We start from the raw sequence: 23169 nt of genomic DNA on the forward strand, positions 1-23169 counted from the left end.
GTTCAGTTATAATTACCTACTTGAGAGTGTATGTGTGTGTGTGTTAATCAAGAAGTAAACAGAAGTTTTTTTTAAAGTACAAGCAGTGATAAATGAAGCATAATATAGGTTGCTTTAATTTGCTGTAATGATGATTCTATGCTCAGGGTTGCTCATAAATAGACAAACAGAGATTTTTTTTTTGATGTACTATTTTTGAATTAAGAGTTGGAAGTATTCATGCTATGTTCTTTTTAGTATTAATACTTAATTATAGCTGGGATATTCTCATGTATCTACTGGGTAAAACACTCTTCATTAGGTATCTTGGAGTGTATCTTTAGTTATGATAACCTGATAACTTGGTCACTTTTTTCTGATAAGGCAAGGGATATTTTCAGGTATCAACTAGTTCTCACTTGGTTCTAGGAATCTTATTTTTACTGAAAGAAAAGCAAAACAGTTTACACTTCTAAAAACTAAATCAAAGCAAGCCAGCAAAACTTCTTTTCTATTGTAGACTAATTGTCTATACCTATATATCCATCATATACATTTATTGTGCATGTAAAGATTATAGTAGCTGAAATATTTTTAAAATGAGTAACACGTTTACATCTGATGTGAAAATACCTTTCATTTGGAGTTTAATTGAAGTGCTTCAATCCAGCAAAATGTGTGCTACAACACAGTTGAAGTTTGTGCTTTATTTGCTTAATATTTGAGTATACATTTTTCAGGACGAATTTCAAAGGCCATTAAATAAGATGACCAAACGTTGGGCTAATAGCTTCAAGAAACGGTGTATTGCTCCTGGTTTCTTAGTGTAATGGTGAATGTTAGAAATATGCTTGCTTTGTTTATTGGCACCATCTTTTCCTCTTTGACCTTCTATGCTTTCTCTGTGACCCCTCGTTCGGCTGCTCCCCCAGAGGCCTAGAGGCAGAGCTTTGGCTGGCTAGTTACTACCTTCAAATGGCAAAGTATCCTTCTGAAAAGCAGAGAAATTTGCCCCTCTACCTCCCATCCTCTTAATAACCTCAGGCTAAATCTTCTAAAGTCAGACTAAAGTATGGCTGGTCGGTGAAAACTTAGCTTCCGTCTACCTCTAACATTCGAAGAAGGAAATACATGCAATATAATCACTGGATGAAAACTCCTTTTGGCTAAATCCTGTCTCTCCTGCTGCTCCTCTAACCTGCTGCAATCGGAAGGGCTCGCCTTGGGAGTCTTCGGAATGTTGAGGTCTCTCGCAAATGGCCGAGTGTCTGATGGGCAGACTTGAGCGCTCACTGAATGTCTTCGGTGCCCTTGAAATGGGAAACCCTCTTTTTCCTTTTGCTTCTCTTCTCATGAGAACTGCCTAAAACTAGAAGCGTTTAAAAAACGAAAGAAAACCAGAGTCTGTGGGGCTGTGTCTTTCAATCTCTCTGCCGAAGAGAGAGGGTGAGACAGAAATGGAAGTGCCTTTGCAGTCGCTTGCTCTGGAAACAGTGAAATCGCATGGCAGATGGCCTTCTTTTTGGAGACACTAACATTGTTCCTCTCCTGCCCCTTCCTGCATCTGAATGATTCTCGGAATAGTCCCGCCGAGAGAAATCAGCTAGGTAGACAGCAGGGCTTGCTGCTTTAATTCACCTTTGCACCATCAGCAAATCAGGGGCCTGTTTTTCTTTAGCATCTGGAAGTCCCAAAAGGTTATATCCTTTCTCAGTTTATGAGTTAGCCTTTACTGCTTTCTAGATTTTCAAATCAAGATGCGTAGTACTGCCACTCCCCCCAAAAAGGAGGTTTCTGATAGAAAGAGTATAAGTAGACACTTTCTTAATATGTATACCAAGATGAAGAGATCTTGATTACTTTTTACGTTTTACCTAATTTTACAAGAGAATTTTTAAAAAGACAGTTCTACTTTTGGTTATCTCTTGGCTTAAAGTTCCTCTGTACTGGAAACCTAAATTATCCAGTGAGAAGTTCTCTCTCCTGCTGAAAGTCCTGATTTGTGGAAGTACATTCATGACCAAGGAGGATTGTTTATTATTTGTTTCATTCCATCCTTGGTTTAAAAATTTCTTTTTCCTGTTCCTTGCCAATGAAGGTGACAGTTGCTTTGATATATTTGGTGGTGCGAACAGATAGCCTGTCAGATTCTGAATAGGAACCACCTACATGAATCCCAGTGTCACCTTGAAATGACCAAGTGGCTAGTATTCTATTTAATTTTCAGCTAGTACTTTATAAATGAAAAGCTTTTCATAACCAAGGACCAGTTTCTCCCTAATGCAGGAGTTGTGGAATGCAGAACTCTATGTCACCTTCAGGTGTATCCACAAGTAGGCCCCTCAGCCAAGAGAAACCCATGTGACTAGATTCTCCTGAATTATATTCTTGCTCTCAGTGAAGAAGCTGTGACAACAACATCAAGATGGATTTAGGAAGCTTCTCTGTATAGAGTTCCCTGAATCATCCCTCATACCAACTTTTTCCCACACTTAAGGAGCCTTAGCTTTTCTAAGACTCTGCTGACCCCGAGGCAAAGTGTGAGCTTTATTATCTGACCCCAGAGGGACAGACGACTTCTGAGTCCAGACATCTCTCTCCGCCAGTACAGGAGAGTAGTTATGGCTCACCTCTTACTCCGGCTAAGAGACCTAAGAGGAAGGTTACCCCTAAGAGGAGACAGGAAAGCCCAGTTGCTCCTCCAAAGAAAAGAAGAAGAAAATTACATAGGATGGATCGTTATGCTGCGGAAACTCGTCAGGACAAAGTAAGTTTATCTATTGTTCCAAAGCTTTGCGGCGGGCAGGTCTGAGTTGAAGGTTTCCTTCAGTGCCTTGGTTTGAAAATCAGCTGAACAAGTTTCAGAAAAACTCTGGCGCATCATCCTTGGCTTTGAGTCCAGAAGAATCTGGTACTTCAGAGGTTAACACTGATGTGAAGATCTCTTGTACTTTTAGTGAGACAGGAAAAGAGAGCATTCTACTTTCTTTAGAATTGGTTGCCCTAAAACTAGTATTAACATTTAGGCTTGAGTGAATGTTAAGACGGCTATTGGCTTTGCTAGCACTTATTCACAGAATTAGTCACAGTGGTTTGTAGTCTTGGTTCTTGAGAACAACCCAGCAAGATAGCTGGGGGAATCCTCAAAGACAGTGTAGATTAGAACTCAATAGAAAATTGGCTTAGATTAGTGCTCTATAACTTCAGAGTTCAGAAAAGGTCTTAGGTTGTAGACAAGGAAATAGCTGGGATAGAAAGAAAGAGAAAACAATGGGTAGATAGAGTTGTGTGTGTTTTCTCATAGAGATATGTGCAGTGTCTACTCTTTTCAGTACATTCAAAACAGCCTATAGGTTGTTACTTTTCTCAAAACCTTCAGATGCCTCTGAGGCGCTATCTTATTTATGATTGTCTGAACTAATCATTAAGAAGTAGGTTCTGGATTTTACCTTGAGTTGCCTTGTTGAGTAAAGGAAAATAAGTTGTTGCCAAGGATTGACATATCTTGCGCATTGGGTATTTCTTTGTCTAGGCAAAGGTCTTAGAGGAGAGCATGGTTTTCTGAGAAGCAAATACCATTTAGTTCCACATCAGTTAGTCCCTTCAGATTATGCTGCACAAGTCATTCTGAAAGTTTCACCTGTGACTTACTCCTTGGGACAGAACTTGAAATAATGACTTCTGTCATGAAGAAAAACAACTTTACACCTGATTTTACTGACAGCATGACATGAGGAAAGGTCTTGAATCATCTGAGAAGATGCTAATGGAAGATAATATTATGTGTCTGAGCAAAAATGATATGCTGATGCCTTCTGTTCTTGTCTCAAGTCATCTTGGGTGTATGTGTGTGATTGTAGCTAAGTTGCAAAATTCATCTAAAGTACAGTCAAACGTTTGTCTGATGAGATATTTCTTGAAAATCTTTCCATTGCACAGAGATGAGAGTGAGAAGGAAAGTCTTTAGTATGTGGGAGCATTCATGCCATTAGAAACTTCCATTTAAAGCAAGAAAACTAGATGGATTATGTTTCTTAGGCTTTGGAAATGTTCTACAGAGAATTGATTTTTCATTTTTCATTAGGCTAAATAAGAAATCTTCTAGAACAAGCTCAGTGGTTCACTTCCGTTTAAGTTAGGACTCTTATAGATTCTAATTTTACTGAAAATCAGCTTGAATAGGACTAAATTGAGAAGCAGTAGCTTGTTTCTTAAAGGAGGTTCTTCTATTAAGAGTCTATTGCTGTAAGAAATCAACAGTTAAGTCCTTTGGAACCTTTGACGGATCCCATTGTATTAATGATGTTCTAATTTAACATCCGGTGGAAGGTTACCATTATTCTCTGAACTGCTTTTGATTCACTTAGCCTCCGTCTTCTGGCCTTGGTTCAAAACCTAATGTGATTTCACCTAGGGAACAAGAGGCTTAAACTATCCATCTGACTTTCTGCTCACTCTCAAAATTCTTGGATTTAAAGAACATTGTTACATTTTGGAAAGGCCATTTTATCTTTGAGAAAAAGAATTGACCTTAATATTTCTGATATTTTTATGTCAAAGAATCTTGAAAGGGATTGGATGAGGAGAGGTTTTATGCTCCTGAAATAATACAAATAAAAGTGCTTAGAACAGATTTCCATTAAGAATGGCAGGCAAATCTCCCTGGACAAAGCTCTGCCTCTGGGCCTGAAGTTTTCTTTCCAGAATGTTCTAGGAGTAGAAGATCTATGAGAAACTGAAAGGAAAAAAAAACATGCAGGGACTAATTTTCTTCTTTTTCCAGATGACAAATCCTCTGAGGGAAATTGACAAAGTAGTGGGGCAATTAATGGATGGACTGAAACAACTAAAACTACATCGCTGTGTAAATGTCATCTTTGTTGGAGACCATGGTAAAGCTTTGTTTCTTCTTTGCTAATAGGATAGACACATAGATAATATTTCTGATGGTGTTGAGGAAAGGAACACTTACCCTCAGAATCCCAGGTCGTATTCTTCACTTCTTTCCCTCTTTCTTCAGGATGGGGAAAGAAATCAGACCATAATTCGAAAATATGAGCTGACCTGAGATGACCCTGGGTTCATTTTGATCAAAACCAGGGATTTCCTGTATCTTCCTATTCTTTGCAAGAAAAGCCTTTCTACAAAAATCTGTCTCTTATTAAAGTGTTGCAGACAATTCTTGTGATATTAATAGCTTCCTCTGTGAATGTGACGTATCAGGTGATAATCCCCCATCCCTGCTAGCCACATCCCCAAAAGGAGCCCACAGAGTTTATGTGGCTAAAAAATAATGTAAAGATGATAAGGAAGCAGAAACATAGGATTCTTGTCAAAGAAGTGGCATATAAGTAAAATGATGTCTTGGCATTCACTGAGGAAATTCAAGACCAAGACTCTGCTTCAATAGAGAAGACTGTTAAAGAGAGGAAGAATGAGTTTTTCTAAATCACTGTATAAAGTAAGAAAATTCATGACCACTTTTTTTTTGTGTGTGTGTGAGGAAGATCAGCCCTGAGCTAATATCCATGCCAATCCTCCTCTTTTTGCTGAGGAAGACTGGCCCTGGGCTAACATCCATGACTATCTTCCTCTACTTTGTGTGGGACACCACCGCAGCATGGCCTGACAAGCAGTGCGTCGGTGTGCACCCGGGATCTGAACCTGGGTCGCCAGCAGCGGAGGACGCGGCTATGCCACAGGCTGGCCCCATGACCACTTTTTTGAGGTGATCAAAAGCATCATAAACATTATATGATTATACAGCTGGAAGGGGTCCTCAAAGAGCATTCTTATTTCACAGGTGTGCAGACTGAGTTCTAGAGAGTGCCTCCTGTATTCTAGAACTATCAAATTGAAATAGTGACCCTGGAATGTGGGGCTGCTCCCTTCTAGGAGTGGGTTGGGAAGAAGAAAATTGATTGACTCTTCGATAGTTCTGTTAAGAATGGCAGGAAAATCTTCCTAGTCACAGCTCTGCTCTGGGCCTGAAGTTTTATTTCCAGAATGTTCTAGAAGATCTATGAGAAAATTAAAAAAAAAAAGCTGTGAGACTAACTTGCACTAAATGTGACTCTCTACAAAATTATGCGCCATGAGTTTGACTTGGTGGAGAGCTGCAGATAGGACAGCGAATTTGGAGCATGTGACCCAGCTGATTCAAATTAAGTTGCCGAGAGGCGTCAAGAACTATTGGTCACATGCTGGAGCCAGATGTCTAAGAAATAGATGGGTCCCAGTGAGTCACATGCAGGATTATTGGAAGAGTCTTGGGTTGATTAAAACCTTGTCTTGCCAGTGTGTGGGCTTCTGAGATGAGTAGATTGCTTTGGTTTTGGGGAGCCATGGCATCTCTTTCTTAAAAGGTAGTATGGTGTAGTGTTTCAGAGTCTGGGCTTTGGAGTAAGAATGAGTTTCAGTTGAGTTCAAATTGCCCTGTGCCATTTAAGAGCCATGTGCCGTGGTATACGTTATGTGGCCTCTCCAAGTCTCAGCCTCCTCATCTGTAGAATGAGAACATTAATGTTACCTACACACAGTCTGGAGATTGAAGGGTGTTGATGCTTAGGAAGCACTTCTCATACGGTCTTTGAAAGCAAGAGAGATGGTTCACCGTTAGGGTAGCCTACGTGACTTCCTAGAAATGGAACAAATGGAAGATCCTTCCATTCTTTCATAAATAAGCATTTGGAGACTTCCCCTTCCTGAGTTAACATTGTACTAGAACATAGTAGCTGTTTATTGCTTTTATTTTTCCTACTAAGAGTTTAAATGTTAAAAGGCAAGATATATAACCCTTGTGCTATGTTGGGATATGTTTTTCTTTCTCTTCATTCCAATTATGTATTAAAAAAAGGCGAGAGTCTTGACCTGGGATCCCAGAAGGTGATAATTTCTCTTACCAGATCCTGGCCACTCTGGGTTATATTTCTTTATTCCAAAACCTTAGGATGTCCTTTACAGAATCACTTATTTTCCCCCTCTTAGAGAATATTCATATATTGGATTATGCAAGCAACATGTTAAACTTTCATGGTTCCATGTCATCTCATAAATGACAATAAAGGTCTCTACCAGCCTCTATAGTCTGTGATTCTAAGATTTCAGTTTTTGTTTTTATTTTTAACATTGATCAAGAAATTTTCCTTGATGGGGGGCAGGAAGAAAATCAGGTGGGGGAGGAATCTTTATTGGTTAAAAAATTCCCCACCTAGACCCTTTTTGTGTTCTAGTTGCGAGTTTTCGGTTTTGACTGATTACATTGTTTACAACTTGTTTTCAGCGTTATTTTGTTTGTCACTTTGGGTGGTCATTGGGGCTGACATTTTTCTTTCTCATCTCTTGTTGCCAGTATTGTTTTGTCAGTAACATCCAAGGCCACCAGTGGAGGCAGAGTGAGGGCTGGTGATTATGTACTCAAGTCGGGAGATATATTAGAGAGACAGAGTTGGAAAATGACATTTTGTAAAAGAGACACAGAACTACAGATTCCGGTTATTTACACCACCCCCAGCTGGGAAGAGTTTGAAGCAATCTTGGAATTTTTTTTTTAAAGAATAGATCTTTTTCATAATGACTGTGTAAATAGTTTTTTTTTTTTTATAAAAAGGTCATAATTACTTCCTTTGTCTTGCTGTTCTTGCTGAATGGCTTAAAATGATAATTGAGATGATGCATTTTCAACCTTCTAGTGCTTCAAGATAATGACTAAATCAAAGTCTGATGAAAAAATTATATAAAGAAGCATTAAAAAATTTAAAGTCAAGTTAAGAAATCTTAAGAGAGCGGGATCCTCACATTAAGTTGTTAAAAACAAATTAAGGAGATGCCTGGATGTTATCTTTAGTGTCTGTGTTAAGATTTTAATTTTAATATTGCCTGAAAATACTTTTTTTTCCTCCTCCCCATAGGAATGGAAGATGTCACATGTGATAGAACAGAGTTCTTGAGCAATTACCTGACTAATGTGGATGACATTACTTTAGTGCCTGGAACTCTAGGAAGAATTCGACCCAAATTTAGCAATAATGCTAAATGTAAGTTGATTCTTAAAATACTAAGTTGTTAGAGTGGTAATACAGTGGAGTCAGTAAGGGCTTGTTCTCTGAAGCCGGAATACTTGGGTGAAAATCCTGGCTCTGCTACTTCTCAGCTGAATTACCTTAAGTAAGTCATTTAAACTCTAAGCCTCAATTTTTTTATCTGAAGAATGGAGATGATAGTAACAGTAGCTACCACGTAGGGTTGTTGTGAAAATGAATCCATGTATATCACTTAGAGTGGTTCCTGGCACATGGTAGCATTATATAAATATTTGCTCTTGTTTTTATCATGTGGAAAATACACTTAATTTGAGGCCTGTGTATAACCATAAACTTCTGTTTACAAGAGAAGAACTTTTCAACAAGAGATTCAGGCTTGTTCTTTATCTGAAGCTAGGGAGTCCGTGACGGGGCTGGCAGAACCACACTCAGTCCCTGAACGTTCCTAGGAGCCCACTTGAAGGGGACTCTTCACTTTATAAAGTAATTGACAGAACCCAGGAGGAGAAACTGTTAAGCCTTTGGGAAGTGGCTGCTGTTTTGAAAGATTAGAAATAAAATAAGTAGGAATAATCATCACTGTGTTTTACACATTCAGGCTATGATATGCCACTGACAAGAGCTTTAATTTATGGACTAGATGTTTTAGGTGCTGCCCACCTAGCTTTTGAGAAGCCCATAGTTTTATTGGAGACATGCTGCATTTAAGAAAAAAAAAATCCTTTAGCGTTTTTAGCCTTGGGAATAAGAAACCATTGGCACCAAGTGTAAAGCTTTGGAAAATTAAGTTTTTCCCAAACTACGTTCCTGAGTCAACACAAATGGGAACCATTCCAAGGTCAGCTCCAGGCAACGTTGTGAAATAAACAAAACGTCTGTGTCCTGCCTTCTCTGTCCATGCCCTCTCTGTCCTCTGTGTCCTCCCTTCTCCTCTGCTCACTTGAGATAGGCAAGCCCTCGCCAGGGATGGGATGCAAGTCACTAGGGTACCTCTTGATTTAATATTTGCATTTTAGGGCTTATGCAAGAAAGGTTTTGTCTATTTTGAAAGATATTTCAGACACTAGTAAATGTAATGGGGAGGTTGTTTTAGGGGAGAAAGAAAGCTTTCCTGGGGCCAATGAAGTAATAACTACCAATAATGAGATGTTTTGTACTTTACAAAACATTTTCATAGATGTGATTTCATTTTGTGAGAGACAGTAGAGGGAAGTGGTTAAGAGCACAGACAGCAGTGGCAAGATATCTGGGTTCAAATCCCAGCTCTTCGAGGGGCTTGCACTGTGACCTTGGCTAAGCTACTTAAACACTCTGTGCCTCAGTTTCCACATCTGTAAAATAAGGATTGTCGGGAAGATTAAATGAGAGATTATCTACATATCACTTAGATTGGTGTTTAGCACATGGCCAAAGCTATATAAATGTTAGCTATGATGATGATGTCCTGGTCACATCACTGTTTCAGCTAGATATATATACAACCTTATTTAATCCTTCCAATAGCCCTGTGTAATAAGTATTATTATCCCCTTTTATAGAAAGTAGAAATCAAGGCTCAGAGAGAGGTAAAATAACTGGCTCAGAGTATGACAGCTAGTAAGTGGCAGAGCTGAGATTTGAACTCAGATTCACTGATTTTGAACTACCCACTCTGGGCCAGGAGCCTCTTCACCTCACACAAAGTGAGAGCTGTTTGCATGAGAGGACTGAGTACTTCAGAACTGAAGGATTGGTGTCCCAAATGTGGACTCAGGCATATATTATTTCCTAGTAGTTCTCTGGGATTTATCTGAGCACAAGATTGCCCCATGCTCTTTATTTTTCTTCGTTATCGAAGAATGTGAATTTGCTCTGTTTGGTCCTTTGAGGACTGTGGTTTATGAGGCCACAGAGTGTAGATGCTCAAAGCATCGCTTGCTCAGTCAGGTTGCTCGGTTCCCAGTGTGTAAGCCCCCCATCTTCTAAATGCCCATTGGCTTGGTGAGGATTCTAACACCCCCTACCTCCCAAAGTTGTTGTGAATGACCAGAGAGAAAGTGCCTGCCAAGCTCTTACAGAGACACTGCACATGGCATGGACACAATTAGGGTTAACCATTATTGCTACCATTATTACTTATTTGTTCTTCATTAAAAGATGCAGCTGAAATTTAACTGCAGTGTAGAATGGAATTCACATTTTAGTTTTGGATTGCACAGCTTTAGAACTAAGATTCTGAAAACTGTCTTTGAAGTGTGTATATTTATACTGCAGGGCAAGCTTATTCATGAATTTTTGACAAATATGAACAAATATTTATTAACAAATGCTTATTGAGTGCCTACTATGCACCAGCCCTGGGATACAGCAGGAAACCACACAGACACAGCATGCTCCCTGACGTTTATACTCCAGGGAGAGCTGCATCTTGATAGTTGGTATCTCTTCTGAAGGCTGCTTTCCTTTTTTGCTGACTCTATAATGACATACTGAAGCAAATTTTTTGAAAACAAAACAAAATCCAACCAACCTACAATCTCCTCTTTCTCCCCACACCCCCCAAAGGGGAACCTTCAGATAATATAATCCTGTCCACAGTTTATACACAGCCATCATTTACATAGTTTTGCTTTTGGCTAGTTCAGGGTATTGACTAAAATATCCTTTGTTTGCTGGTAGCGAAAATAAAGGAGGTGCGTACATGTGTGGCTGGAGACGCACAGCAACCTATGTAATTAGACCCATAATATTACCAAGAAAACAAAACTGTTTAAAAAACACAGCTCAGTGGATTAAAAAATTCATCTTAAAGCAGATGACCAGTTGCTTCAAAGGTCTGCACGTAAATGGGAAGTTACATTAAAAACTCCAAATGCTCAATTTGGTTCCTGATGTGCAATTGTCAATAAATGAAGTCCAGGCTCCAAAGGGACCATATGGGGGAACTTAAAGTAGCAATTTACCTAGCAGTAGCCTGGTGCTCTGGAATTCCCTTCCAGAAGAGGAAACCTGGATCTAGCAGGGAAATTTACCATAGGAATTATTGCACTTATCTAGCTGCATTTCACTTACTGAGATATTAAATACCCCTAAACAATTTTACATATGTTTTAAACAAAACCTGAAGTGATAGCTCTTCTGGGAGGGAAAAAAAAAGAAAGAATTGAGTCTCTTGCTACAAAAATGATTTCTGTCAGTGATTATTGTCATCCCTTTTGAAATCTTTCTCATTCTCTCTTTGAACAGATGACCCTAAAGCCATTATTGCTAATCTCACAGTAAGTATTGCAAGTCACCAGGCCTCTGCCCCCGGAGCAGCTTCCACTGCTCACCGCCTATGTTCACCTCCCCTGCTGTTCTGTGTATTTGTTTCCCTAGGAGCTTTCAAAACTTCTGGCCTGTGTACAGCTTCAGGCTCCCTAATGGTCTTGGCAATGATACAAACTGAGAATATTTGATCTTTCCATTAGAACTGCAAAGTATTCATTCATAATTAAACAAATCCTTACTGTCTCTGATCCAGATATTCCCACCACTCTGTTCGATCATTCCTCATCCAAGATAGAGATCTTAAAAGCATGTGAGAATGTAAACACATAGGTCTGAATGTGTGTCCTCTTCCTGTCCCACCCCACCTCCATCTTTTGACTTGAAGCAGTTGGGAAAGGCCTTATAGTTTTAGCTGCTCTCAGTGATGGTCTCACAAGTCAGGAATGTATCTTAAAAAGTCCTAACTCCCCTCTGATAACCTTCCATATCGTCTTCAAAGTTATCTAATCCCCTTTGAACCTATTTGTTTTCAACTTGTATTATTTGATAGAGGATAACTAATTCCATTTATTCTTTAACCAACCTTTGCTTGGCTTAAAACCTCCTTCAACTTTCTAGAGAGAGAATCTTTAGGACGTTTCCTAGAAGACATTCCATCTAAAGTCCAATTTCCATTTATATTTCAGTGTAAAAAACCAGATCAGCACTTTAAGCCTTACATGAAACAGTACCTTCCCAAACGTTTGCACTATGCCAACAACAGAAGAATTGAGGACATCCATTTATTGGTGGACCGCAGATGGCACGTTGCAAGGTAACTTGGGGACTGGCTGTCCCTGTTTCTCAACTTCATAATCACCTCTTTGGCAACTGGAGTGCTATAAGGTCCTTAGCCATTGTAAAAAGAAATCTCAGTTGAAAATCTCATTGTTTCCAAAGATTTTGTATGTTAGATAAACAATTAGCACTGAAACAATACATCTCTATGTTCTGGGTCTCAGCATCTTGGTGTCTCTTTATAGCCTCTCAGTAAATCTCTGTGTGTATCTCTCTTTCTCTGTTTCATTTTTTGAATTTACATTCTAGCCTGTATTCTTATTACTTGAGTAAGTAAAAAGTATGACTGGGACATTGCCTTATCACACTGGACTGATTTGGTCTTGGTTGACGAAACTTAGCCTGTAGCAACGTTTATAGCAGAGTTCAGAAAATGTTGTTAATCTTAAAACCTCTGTTATGGTGGGTATGTTTTATATTGCCTTAAATATTTCAGATGTTTGCCTTCTTTTGAACTACAAAGGACTCTCCAGTATCGAAGAGACTATTCCTTGCTCTTGAATCTCATGTAGAATGTGTTTGGAAGCTCTAACCACTTCCAAACAGTTAATCATAAAAAGTTTATCCATTTTCACACAGACCTGGGAGCAGCCCTTTCCACTCACTCTTGTTTTTAATCTTTAAGAAAAGTGTTGTGAATCAGTCTGTAGTGATAATTGAACAACTACTATATGTACTCTAGCTGGGTACTTTAATGAGTTTATAAGGGAGAGAAGATAATGAGAAAATGTTGGTCCTCTAGGAACTTGTATCAATATGGAACACAGGGAGAGACACATGTGACAAATACATAAATATCCTACTGTAATTGTCAGGGGGGTACATAGATATGTAGGAATGTGAAGAGAGACGTATGAAGACTCAGAAATTATTGAATTCATTTAGAACAGACATGGGGAGTCTTCATAAAAAAGTTATAAATATGTGACCAAAACGGCTTGGCTGAGTGTGTCCTCTGCAGGAACATTTATGTATGGGGCATCTTGGAAGAGAGAGCAAATTTGGTACAGTTGGTGGGTTTATATGAAGAAAACCTGGTTGTTGAGTACAAGTTAAGTGAAAGATGATGACAGTTGAGCAAATTAGCATAGACCAAAGCCACGCATTTTCATTAGCAGTGTATCTTTTAAATTTAACTCTTGCATTGTTGAGTTATTATGTACACATATCCCAAGCCAAAAGTATTTTTCTTAAGAGTGGGGACCCGAGTGTTTAATTTCTTTATATTCTCCCAAGCACTTTACTTCAGTGTGATGTACCCCATAGGTCTTAGGAAATATTTGTATTAATAAACATGGAAGTTTTTCGGAAAAGTGCTACATGACACTGAAGCAAAGGATATTATCCTATCCCAACAAGGAAGGTCAAATGGTTTTGATGTCTAGAGAGCAATGTTTCCATTTTCTATTTTTAAATAGAGATATTGTCTAGGTGAGGCTGGGCTTTTGTTAGATATGTCACTATTACATATGTTAGGTTTACCACTCAGTTATACTCTCTGGTTGCAATATACTGATAGGTAAAGTTGTATGCAAATGTTTTTATAGAATACAAATCTCCATTTACTGATTAAACATCACATATTTTAAAAGTGCCTACTGTGTGATTGGCATTGAGCCTCGTGATGGGTATAGAAGTGAACTAGACAAACGTGGTATTAAAGTGGAGAATCTTAGCGTCTCGGAGCTAGTGAAGCACATAGACAGAACATTACCTATGAGAAGTGCGTTGCTTGGTACAAACACGAGGTATGAGGAAGGCACGATGACTTCTGTTCAGAGGTCTCCATTTGTCCTGGGCTGATCGTCAAAGCAAAGTCACTTGGGGGAAATGAACAGCATCATCTTTTCATCACTGCAGGAAGAATGCAATGAAAATAGAGATAAATATGTTTATAAAATCCACTTGGAGATTTTTTTGTGCACTGTAATTGGCTTTTTATCAGAGTGATTTCATGAGAAATCTTGACTGATTATACAATTGTTTCAATGTAGGAAACCTTTGGATGTTTATAAGAAGCCATCAGGAAAATGTTTTTTCCAGGGAGACCATGGATTTGATAACAAGGTCAGCAGCATGCAGGTATGATCCCAGAACTGTGAATTGGTTGTGTTTTAGTGATTCTCAGAAGGGATGGGGAATGGTGGTGTGGAAGCGTTGCTACGGGATATTAGCAATGTCTGATTGTTTTCGTTTGTTTTCTTTTCTTTTGGAAGACTGTTTTTTTAGGTTATGGCCCAACGTTTAAGTACAAGACTAAAGTGCCTCCATTTGAAAACATTGAACTTTACAATGTTATGTGTGGTAAGTCACTTATTTAATCAAAACCGATGAGACCATCTTGAGTTAACAGACGAACTTCCTCCATGCCAGAGAAAGAAATGAGGTGTCTGTTTTCCGGGACCACACCATCTCCCTGCAAAAAAATGTTGTAACTTGCCCATTGGTTCGAAGGACAGAATATCATCCCCTTCTAAGGCTTCTTTGTCTTCCTTCAAAGGTTGACTAATGGGGAGTTTTCATAGTGTTGCTGTTGGCAGCCTCTGGCTGATCCAACATAGCATTACAGTTTGACACCACTGGTCAGAGACCTGGTGAAGCGAGGGTTCTGCATAGACGTGGCTCCCACCTCCATCTCTTGCGTTGCAGCCCAGTTAAAAATTTGCCAGCTTGCACCCTGGCCAGCTATTTATGTGCTCCTAATTATTTTTCTTCCTTGAGCTTCTAGTTGCTGAATGAGGACAACTTTTCCTATTTAGTAAGGGAGTGCCAGTCTGGTGGTTAGAGGGGGAGTCTGAAAGTCGGGTCTCCTGGGTTCTTTGCCCTTCTTGGCTGCTAGCTCTCCCTTGCCCTGCCTCTCAGCTTAGGCAAGTCACTGTGTGCCCACTTGGCACCCAGTCGCTTGCTATGAAATCAATCCGTTCATTTCACAGAGGCACTTCAAGGCACAGGGCCAAAGCCTCTTCTTGTCCCCGTACTTCTGTGGAGTGCATTAGAGGGCAGACTAGAGGTTATTTATTGATTATAAGTCTCATTTCAAAATTCGGGATAAAAAGTCTCATAGAGATGCAGAAAGACAGTGATACTGACACTGATAGTCCTTGGGTTGTATCTATCACAGACGTAGGCAATAGCTAAATAAGGACCTATTCCTTCACTCTTTGTTTTGGGGAATGTCTCTCTCTCTATGGTCAAGCAATGAACATGGCTATTTCAGAAAGCGTGGCAAGACATGGGAAGGCTGGCATGGTTCAAGAAGTAAGAAGGCATTGCCTACCATTTAAATTTGGTTTTACCCAATTCTAATTCGTGTTCAGAGTTTTCAGACCCTTGGAAAGTGAATGGTTTTGACTTTCACCATATCTAATCAAAAGATATTTATAAAGCACCTGGCTTCTTTTCTTTCTTCTCATCAGATCTCCTGGGATTGAAGCCGGCTCCTAATAATGGGACCCATGGAAGTTTGAATCATCTCCTGCGCACTAATACTTTCAGGCCCACCATGCCAGAGGAAGTTACCAGACCCAATTATCCAGGGATTATGTACCTTCAGTCTGATTTTGACCTGGGCTGCACCTGTGATGATAAGGTAGAGCCAAAGGTAGAAATAATCTTTATGTTTATTACGGAGGAGCTTGTTGGGTTTAGAGCAGTGCAGTGCTGTCCAATAGAATTTTCTATGATGATGTAAATGGTCCATATATTTGCTGTCCAAAATGGTAGCCACTGGCCAAATGTGACTTTTAAGCACTTGGAACTAAATTTTTAATTTTGGTTTAATTTAATTACTGTAAATTGAAAGAGCCATATGTGGCTTCTGGCTACCATATTGGACAGCACAGGTATAGAGAATGAAGGACGAAAAGTAGAATTCACAGTGCTATTCTGTGGAGTCACAATTCCCAACCAAAGGCTTTTTCTTTTTTTCAACCTGGATCATGTGTCTATCAGTCATGGTCCCAATAGGAAACAGATGGCCCATGCAGAAGAGGTTTTTAAGGAGAGTTTAAAGGGATTGTTTCAATCATGTTTAATGAGAGGACTATTTACAAAGGCTGGGCAGGGTAGAGGGAAGTCAGTGAGGGATGGTGAATCACCCTGGGGCTAGCAGGGTACCAATCCTAGCCCTGAATAATAAAGGGAGCAGAACACGGAGAGAGAGAGAGCTGTATAGGAAGGAACTGTGGGATTTGGTAGATGGGTGCAGCTAATACAATGCAACTTGGTAGGGAGGAAGCTGGGGGAGTGAAAACCCCATGTTGTCTTTCTTCTCTAATCTGCTGCTGGCGCCTCCCATTGGTGGAGCCCAACAGGAAGCCAGAGGGCAAGCTTGCTCTTTGATGCAGTCCCTAGAGTTCAGTCTCCCAGGGCACAGAGCAGGGTAGGAAAGGGTACAACATGGATGGGGTGGTGGTGGTGGTGGTGGTGGTGGTGCAAATAGAGACTACCCACGCATTGTCTTTGGACAGTTTTTGAATACCAAACAAACTGCAGGTGTTAAGCAATAATTTGCTTATTGAATTTTGTATTGATCAAAGAGCTTTATAGTTGCCAATCAGTGCTTCTGACAGCAAGAAATAAACAGTATTATCACACTGAGTTGATGTGATTCCAACACAGAGCAAAGAAATCTGTTACTTTTGCAAGTGTGATTTTATTATAGGTAAATGTGTGATCTTTCTATTAGACCTCAGAGAAATGGAAAATAGTTCTCCTACTGCCCTATCCCCCTCCCCTACTGTTTGCTACCTTCTAGGATTCCTGGGTGCCTAGGAGCCAGATTTGAGAGGCTCCCCACGGGAGGAATTCAGTTTGCTCTTCTTCCTCATCTCCTCTTTTTCTCTCCTTCCTACTTTTGCTCCTGACAAGAACCAAGGAGGCTAATGACTATAAGGAAGGTAATTCTCAGACTTCAGTTGGAGGAGCTGAGTTGCCAAAGTCAACAGGAAGTGGCCTCTGAAGTAGATTCCCAACAGAATTTTAGAGGAATCTATTAGTTATATTAGTTATATCTTGTTTTCTGAATTGCCTGTCTTTTGGAGAACAAGAAATATTTTGGATATGTTATCTTAAACCATTTTAGAGGAATTCTGGGTTGTCTTTATTTTGTTTATGGGTTTCTCCAAAAGACTACCTCCCTTTTCTTAAAAAAAAATACAGACATACTGAAAGGTATAGAGATTAATAAAATGAATGCCTCAGTACACACATTGTGAGAAAGAAAACATTACAGATTGAGTGGAAGATCCATTTGTACCCCATCACCCCAATCCCACCTCCTTCCTACCCCAAAGATAACTAGTATCCTGAATATAGTGTGTATAATTTTGCCATGTAGGTCTCTATACGTTTACTCCATATATATGTATCTCTTAAATAATATATTAAGTAATCTTTAGTATAGTTCCCTAAAATAAACTATGGTATAGTTTTGCATATACCATATATAAATGGTATTTTTATGTAAATGCTGTTATATTCTAAGTATTCTGCAATTATTTTGTTCATCATTATGTTTTTGAGATTGATGCATATTAATACATGAAGTTTTACCTCATTCATTTTTACTGCTAGTAGTTAATATTTAATTCCATAAATATACCATAATGATTTTATTCATTTTCCTATTTGAGAACATTTGGTAATTTCCAATTGTTAGTGCTTCCAAACAACGCTGCAATAGACATTATTGCAAATGTCTTTTTGTACATATATGCTAGAGTGTCTCTAGGACATGTGGGGAAGGATAGAGTTGCTGAGCCATGACTTTTCAGAATTGCTGAGTCATTACTTTTCAGCTTTGGAAAAAGCAATTTCATAAATTAGTTTGGGAATCGCTTTAGTGTACCTAGGAAATAATCAGAAATATCGAGGCAATATTCTAATTAATTTACATATATGTGCCCAAATAATCATTATTACCAACATGGGAGGTTGCTACCATAACTATCCACAGTTTTAAAGAAAGGAAACAAAGTCATGGAGAGTTTAAATAAGGAATTACTAGGAAGTGGAGCCTAAAATGTCAGTTTAAGATAAAATGGTAATTCCTCTACAGAGCTTATGATATTGAGGAAGTTTAGGATCCTGTTTTGGATTTCGCAGGGTATTAGATAGAGAGAAGTGTGCAGGAAGGAAAGAACATTTCTGATTTGCGTTCTTTTCTCTTTTCCTTTTCTGATTTTCCCACATGAAGAACAAATTGGATGAACTCAACAAACGCCTCCATATAAAAGGGTCTACAGAAGGTAAGGAGTTGATGGAAAAAACAATCAGATGAGTTTTTTCTAGTTTTCAAAAATTGAAGAGACTTCTTATTTGCTTCATAGTGTAAGCACGATATTTTTTAAAATTCAAATTTGGATTGCAAAGTGATTTTAATATCCATCTGCCAAAGGGTATTGGTTTATCTATGTACACATGATGCCAGCTGTGTAATAGTCAGAAAAATTCCATTATCTTTTTTTTTTCTCAATAACTTTTAAGCCCCAGAAAAACAGACATACTATTGTGTATCTGATGGGTCATAAGTTAAGGTGCTGGTAAGGACTTCTATGAAGAGAATGGAAGTCACAATTATAAATAATAGCAGCTGCTACCTGTACTGAAGCTCACGTACCTGGAGAGGCAGTGTATGTATTGTCATGGGGAGAGATACACAGAAGGAACCAAATCAGAATTCTCTCCCTACGTAAGGATCATCTTGAGCCCTAACTCATTCTCCTCCTACTTTACGTACAATCATAACATGCATATATTAGTCAACTTTTGCAAGCTTGTGACTCAAAAAGAGAATCTCACTGATTTGTACAAAATGTGAGCAGAAGCGTTACTTGCTTACACTTCAGTATGCTGACTTTAGGCCAAGTGTTGCTCCACCCCATGTGTACTCTTTATTCTGGAATCCAGGCTAAAGGAGTAGTGGCCCCTACCTGGGACATGCCCATGTCATGGCAGAGGGAAAAGAGTAATGGCAGAACCATGAAGTGGGTCTCAATGCTTCTGCATTTATGAGGCATTTGTCACTACCATTCATGGTTTGCAGGTGAAAGCAGAGCATATGAAACCAATGGAGTAGAGAAGTATACTCTTTCCACAGGGATGCTGTCCTGAAAGTCACATGGCAATAAGTAGCAGTATATAGTCCTTTACAAAGGAGCAGTAAATAATTAGGAACAATAATGCAATCTACCACATAAGCTCTTCCTTCTGGTTTTGAAATTCCAGAAAATTAGAAGAAAATACAAGAGGAGGGAAAGGCTCCTATGCAGGTTACTACAGTAGATGGGATAGCATCTTGTAACAGCAAGAGAAGGACTAAAAGTATATGAAAAAGCAGATAGAAATCAAACACAGCGTGCCCAAGTCATGCAGTGAAGATGCACATAGTCAAATTCTCCTGAGAGCATTACTTGAGTTATTAGCTTACATGTGGTTCTGTTTATCATGTGTGCTGTTTCCAATCTGATTAAGTAAAGGTTGAGGAAACTAGTAGAAGATTTTATTTACTTGACTTATTTTCCCTCTTTATAAAGATTTTCATCTTCGTCCTTCTTCCCTTTTTGCATCACCACCCGCCCTCTTCTCTCTTTGATCATAGAACACACAGACTCTTTGGCATGTAATTGGATGAACACAGCTTTGAAGAGAGAACTTAGTTGGTGGAAGGTACATAAATCCTTCACAAATGCTAGAACTGATCTGAAATGTTCAACATCCAACCTCTAGAGAACTACAGTGTCCTTCTAATTAGAAAAATTGGAACATTGCCAGAGTCAAAGGGTGCAGAGTCTCATGATTTGAGTTTTTCATATAGTCAATTACTAAGGCAGAGAAATAATACTGAGATGTTTCTCTTCTAAAAGTCGCTAATGAAATAGTTAACTATGATAACTTTTAATGGGCTCTTATGTTTCTGCTGATTCAAGCTCTGGCTATTCATGGTACTCAAACATTTCCGTCTGGGAAAAAAAGTCTGCATTTAGTTTGTTGGTGGCAGTGTGCTCATGTGACAAAACCAGTTCCACAGCTCAGCATAAACAGTAGCCTCAACCTTCTAAGCCTGAAAATAAGAGCATCTTCTAGATGAATCACTGACTTTCAGGGCTGGAAGAAAGCTATATATAGTTAGTGACCTCACGTCTCCATTGTTCTGCTCAGAGGTGAACATAAGTGTCTTATTTCCAGATGATTTTACCTCACTGAGGCTTAAAGTTTATACACTCTCATAGAAATGGCCTCTAATGGGTATTTGGTGAGTGCCTGCCCTGGGCTGGGAACCAATTTCTCTGAGATATTTGGTTCTGTCAGCTGTGTTACCGATAGTTTTCAACGTATGACTTCACAATGGTGACATAAAATATTAGGGGAGGATCACGTTAGCACATCTCCTTGGTCTGCTCATGGCCTAGTGGGATAGCCTTTAATGATACAAGAGAAACTTTAAAACTATTACATGAAATGAAAGTACTTATTTATCCCTGTCTTATTATGTTCAAAGCATTTTCTTGTTTAGATTCTAGAATACGTATGAGCCTCGGTATTCTCTCTCCTGTCTCTCTTTCTCTCTCTTTCTGTCTCTTGGTTTTTGTCTGTCTCCTTAACAGTCCTATCTCAGTCATTTCTTCAGCTGCAGAGCGATGTTTTCTTGGTCTGAGTTCTTTCAGGTCTTTATGGTGTTTCCTGGGTCATAAATCTAGTATCCCACTTGAAATATTCAATGTCTGCTTCACTAGAGTAGAACCTCATGAATTCATGTGTGTGTTATGTTCAGAGTAATTACTTCCCCTTTCTGGATATCTCTGAATATATATTGAGGCTTTTAAACAATTTTGTAGACCTAAAGTTCTATACAAATGTAAAGTTGTATTATTTTTATTCCTAGTTTTTTTAAACACACTGACAGGTAACCAATCTTTTCAGAATAGACTACGTGCTGTGCACATTCCATTTGTCATATTCATATGTGGCTGTTTTAATGTCATATGCCCTAAAACCACTTATATATCTATACAAAACATATGTGTAAAATCTGTACATTCCAGTAGTGAAACAAGCCAGGGGATATTTGAGGTAACAAAAGAGAAGTATATTAAATTAATCTTAGGCAATATATTGCTATAAATATTTAAACTGTTATAGAATGAAGTCTTTTACTAAAATGAAGAGGACAAAAATATATAATCTTCAAAAACAGTGATCTAAACTGCTTGCTAAAGCCTTTATGTTTCTAGATATGTGGTGAATTCTGGATCTAATTGCATGACTGTTGTTGTTTTTGAATTATATGTGATTAATGTCTTGGCAAACTTACTGTGCAATGAAAACTTGTTTTTTTGAGACATTGAATCAATGGACGAATGAATGAACAAAACGAAAAATTTTGAATCTCTCGTAGCAAGCAATTCTGGCACTATAGCCAGGTCTAGATTTCACTGTAACAATAATTGCACTATTTATTTTCACCTTAGTCTTTTCTCTATTTACATTGCTATAAAAATGTTTTATATTTTCTTAGTCAGGTTAGCATTCACCATAATCTTTATGAAAAAAGGAATTAAATATTATTTTAACACTTATATATATTTGGCTCTTTATCACACACAATGAGAAGTTAGTTTGGATAGAAAAATGACTAACTTTAGTCGTTCTTGTTAACTTGAAAGAAAAGCCCCGAATATGACTAGAGAGGGAATCTGCTCTGTAGCTCTTTTCAATTCTGAAATGTTTCTCATTTTTGTTATTTCTGGAGATGTTAGCTGTGCTAGAGGAAGAAGGAGATATACTTGTGTTTCTCTATGTGTGTATCCTTGTGTGTGTTTTGGGAAAGATTTGGAAGAAATCAATACAGAATATAATTGTTTATGATTTATAGTAGGATTCAAGACGAATTCAATAGAATAGACACTGAATTTTAATAACCTTTACCTACCAAAATTCCTTGCTGATACTGAAGCAGAGCCTATGCCATTTACTAAATCACAACTACAACTACTTTGGGTCAAGACTGAGCCAAGTGTTTTATATATTTTGCCTCTAAACGGCACAACATCTCAGTGAGATTTGAAGCTTTGGGAGGTTAAGTTACAGAATCACAGAGCTATAAAGCTGAGATGAGATTTGACTCTGGTTCTATATGATACTAAAGCCCTTTCCTCTATAAATGCTTCTTATTCTAAGGGTTAGAACAAAGAGAATAATATGTCAGGAGAGAATCTCAGTGCATATCAGGGTTTGGAAGTTGTTTCTGAAGTATTCGATGCTTTGGTACAAATTGCTATCCTCGTTAGCTTCTCAGCGTGCATGTCTCAGGCAGAACTCACGCCCAGGGGTACTTGGATCTTCATTCCAATACGCCCTCCGTTAGAATAATCCAGCAGTCGGCATTCCACTGGAGACTGCCCAAAGATCTGAGAAGAAGAATAATGGACCAGGAGGATGGAGGCCTAGATTCTGAGTACTACTGTGTAGGTGAATTATCTTGTACAAATCATGAACATCCAGTCCCTTCACCAGTAAAATGGAGATGATATTGATCTGCTCAGTCTATCTCCTGGGGTTATATTAGGCAGGTCAAATGTAGAGAGCCAGTTCTTGAGAGTCATAAAGAACAGTATTTTTTAAAAGTGAAAAAAGCATTTATTTATTCAACAAGTGTTTACTAAGTAGAGATTATGTGCTTGGCATTGTTGGAGGTAGAGATACAATGGTGAACAAAACAGATAAAGTCCCTCTCCTCATTAAGTTATTATTTTATTGTGAGATTTAGCCAGTGGATGAATTACAACATAGTTTTAAGGATTGAGGTAAGAAAGACGAGGACACTGGTAGAAACATTGAATCTAATTCCAGCGGAGGTTGACATGGCAGTAAATGATAGTAGGCACTTATAAGGCAAAGGAAGACAAAGCATACGGGAAAAGGAAAGACCTTGGGTAGAGATTTTGTGGTAAAATGTAAGCATATTATTGTGGGAGTGAATGTTTTCAAAAAACAAAAAAGAGGAGAGATTTTCATGTGGCTCTCAAGTCAGCCAGCTAATCTGTGGGAATATGAATCAGGA

The 23169-nt window shown here is 38.6% G+C and overlaps 1 protein-coding gene across 9 annotated transcripts in view; it reads left to right on the forward strand.

The window, feature by feature from the left end:
* ENPP2 (ectonucleotide pyrophosphatase/phosphodiesterase 2) overlaps positions 1-23169 on the forward strand; it is a 107779-nt gene that overhangs the window by 68959 nt on the left and 15651 nt on the right. For 5 of the 9 annotated variants that reach the window (XM_087447518.1, XM_087447512.1, XM_087447515.1 and 2 more), the window contains exons 12-19: positions 4763-4871; positions 7890-8015; positions 11247-11278; positions 11957-12084; positions 14102-14189; positions 14324-14411; positions 15524-15708; positions 18304-18355. In XM_087447518.1, the coding sequence (XP_087303644.1) occupies positions 4763-4871; positions 7890-8015; positions 11247-11278; positions 11957-12084; positions 14102-14189; positions 14324-14411; positions 15524-15708; positions 18304-18355 (808 nt within the window). The remainder of the gene's footprint in view (positions 1-4762; positions 4872-7889; positions 8016-11246; positions 11279-11956; positions 12085-14101; positions 14190-14323; positions 14412-15523; positions 15709-18303; positions 18356-23169) is intronic. The other 4 variants (XM_087447513.1, XM_087447517.1, XM_087447519.1 and 1 more) reach the window with 2 other exon arrangements.

The sequence above is a fragment of the Ceratotherium simum genome, chromosome 23, assembly GCF_057802395.1.
Source record: "Ceratotherium simum simum isolate JZ-2026a chromosome 23, ASM5780239v1, whole genome shotgun sequence".
In the NCBI taxonomy this organism is placed as follows: domain Eukaryota; kingdom Metazoa; phylum Chordata; class Mammalia; order Perissodactyla; family Rhinocerotidae; genus Ceratotherium; species Ceratotherium simum.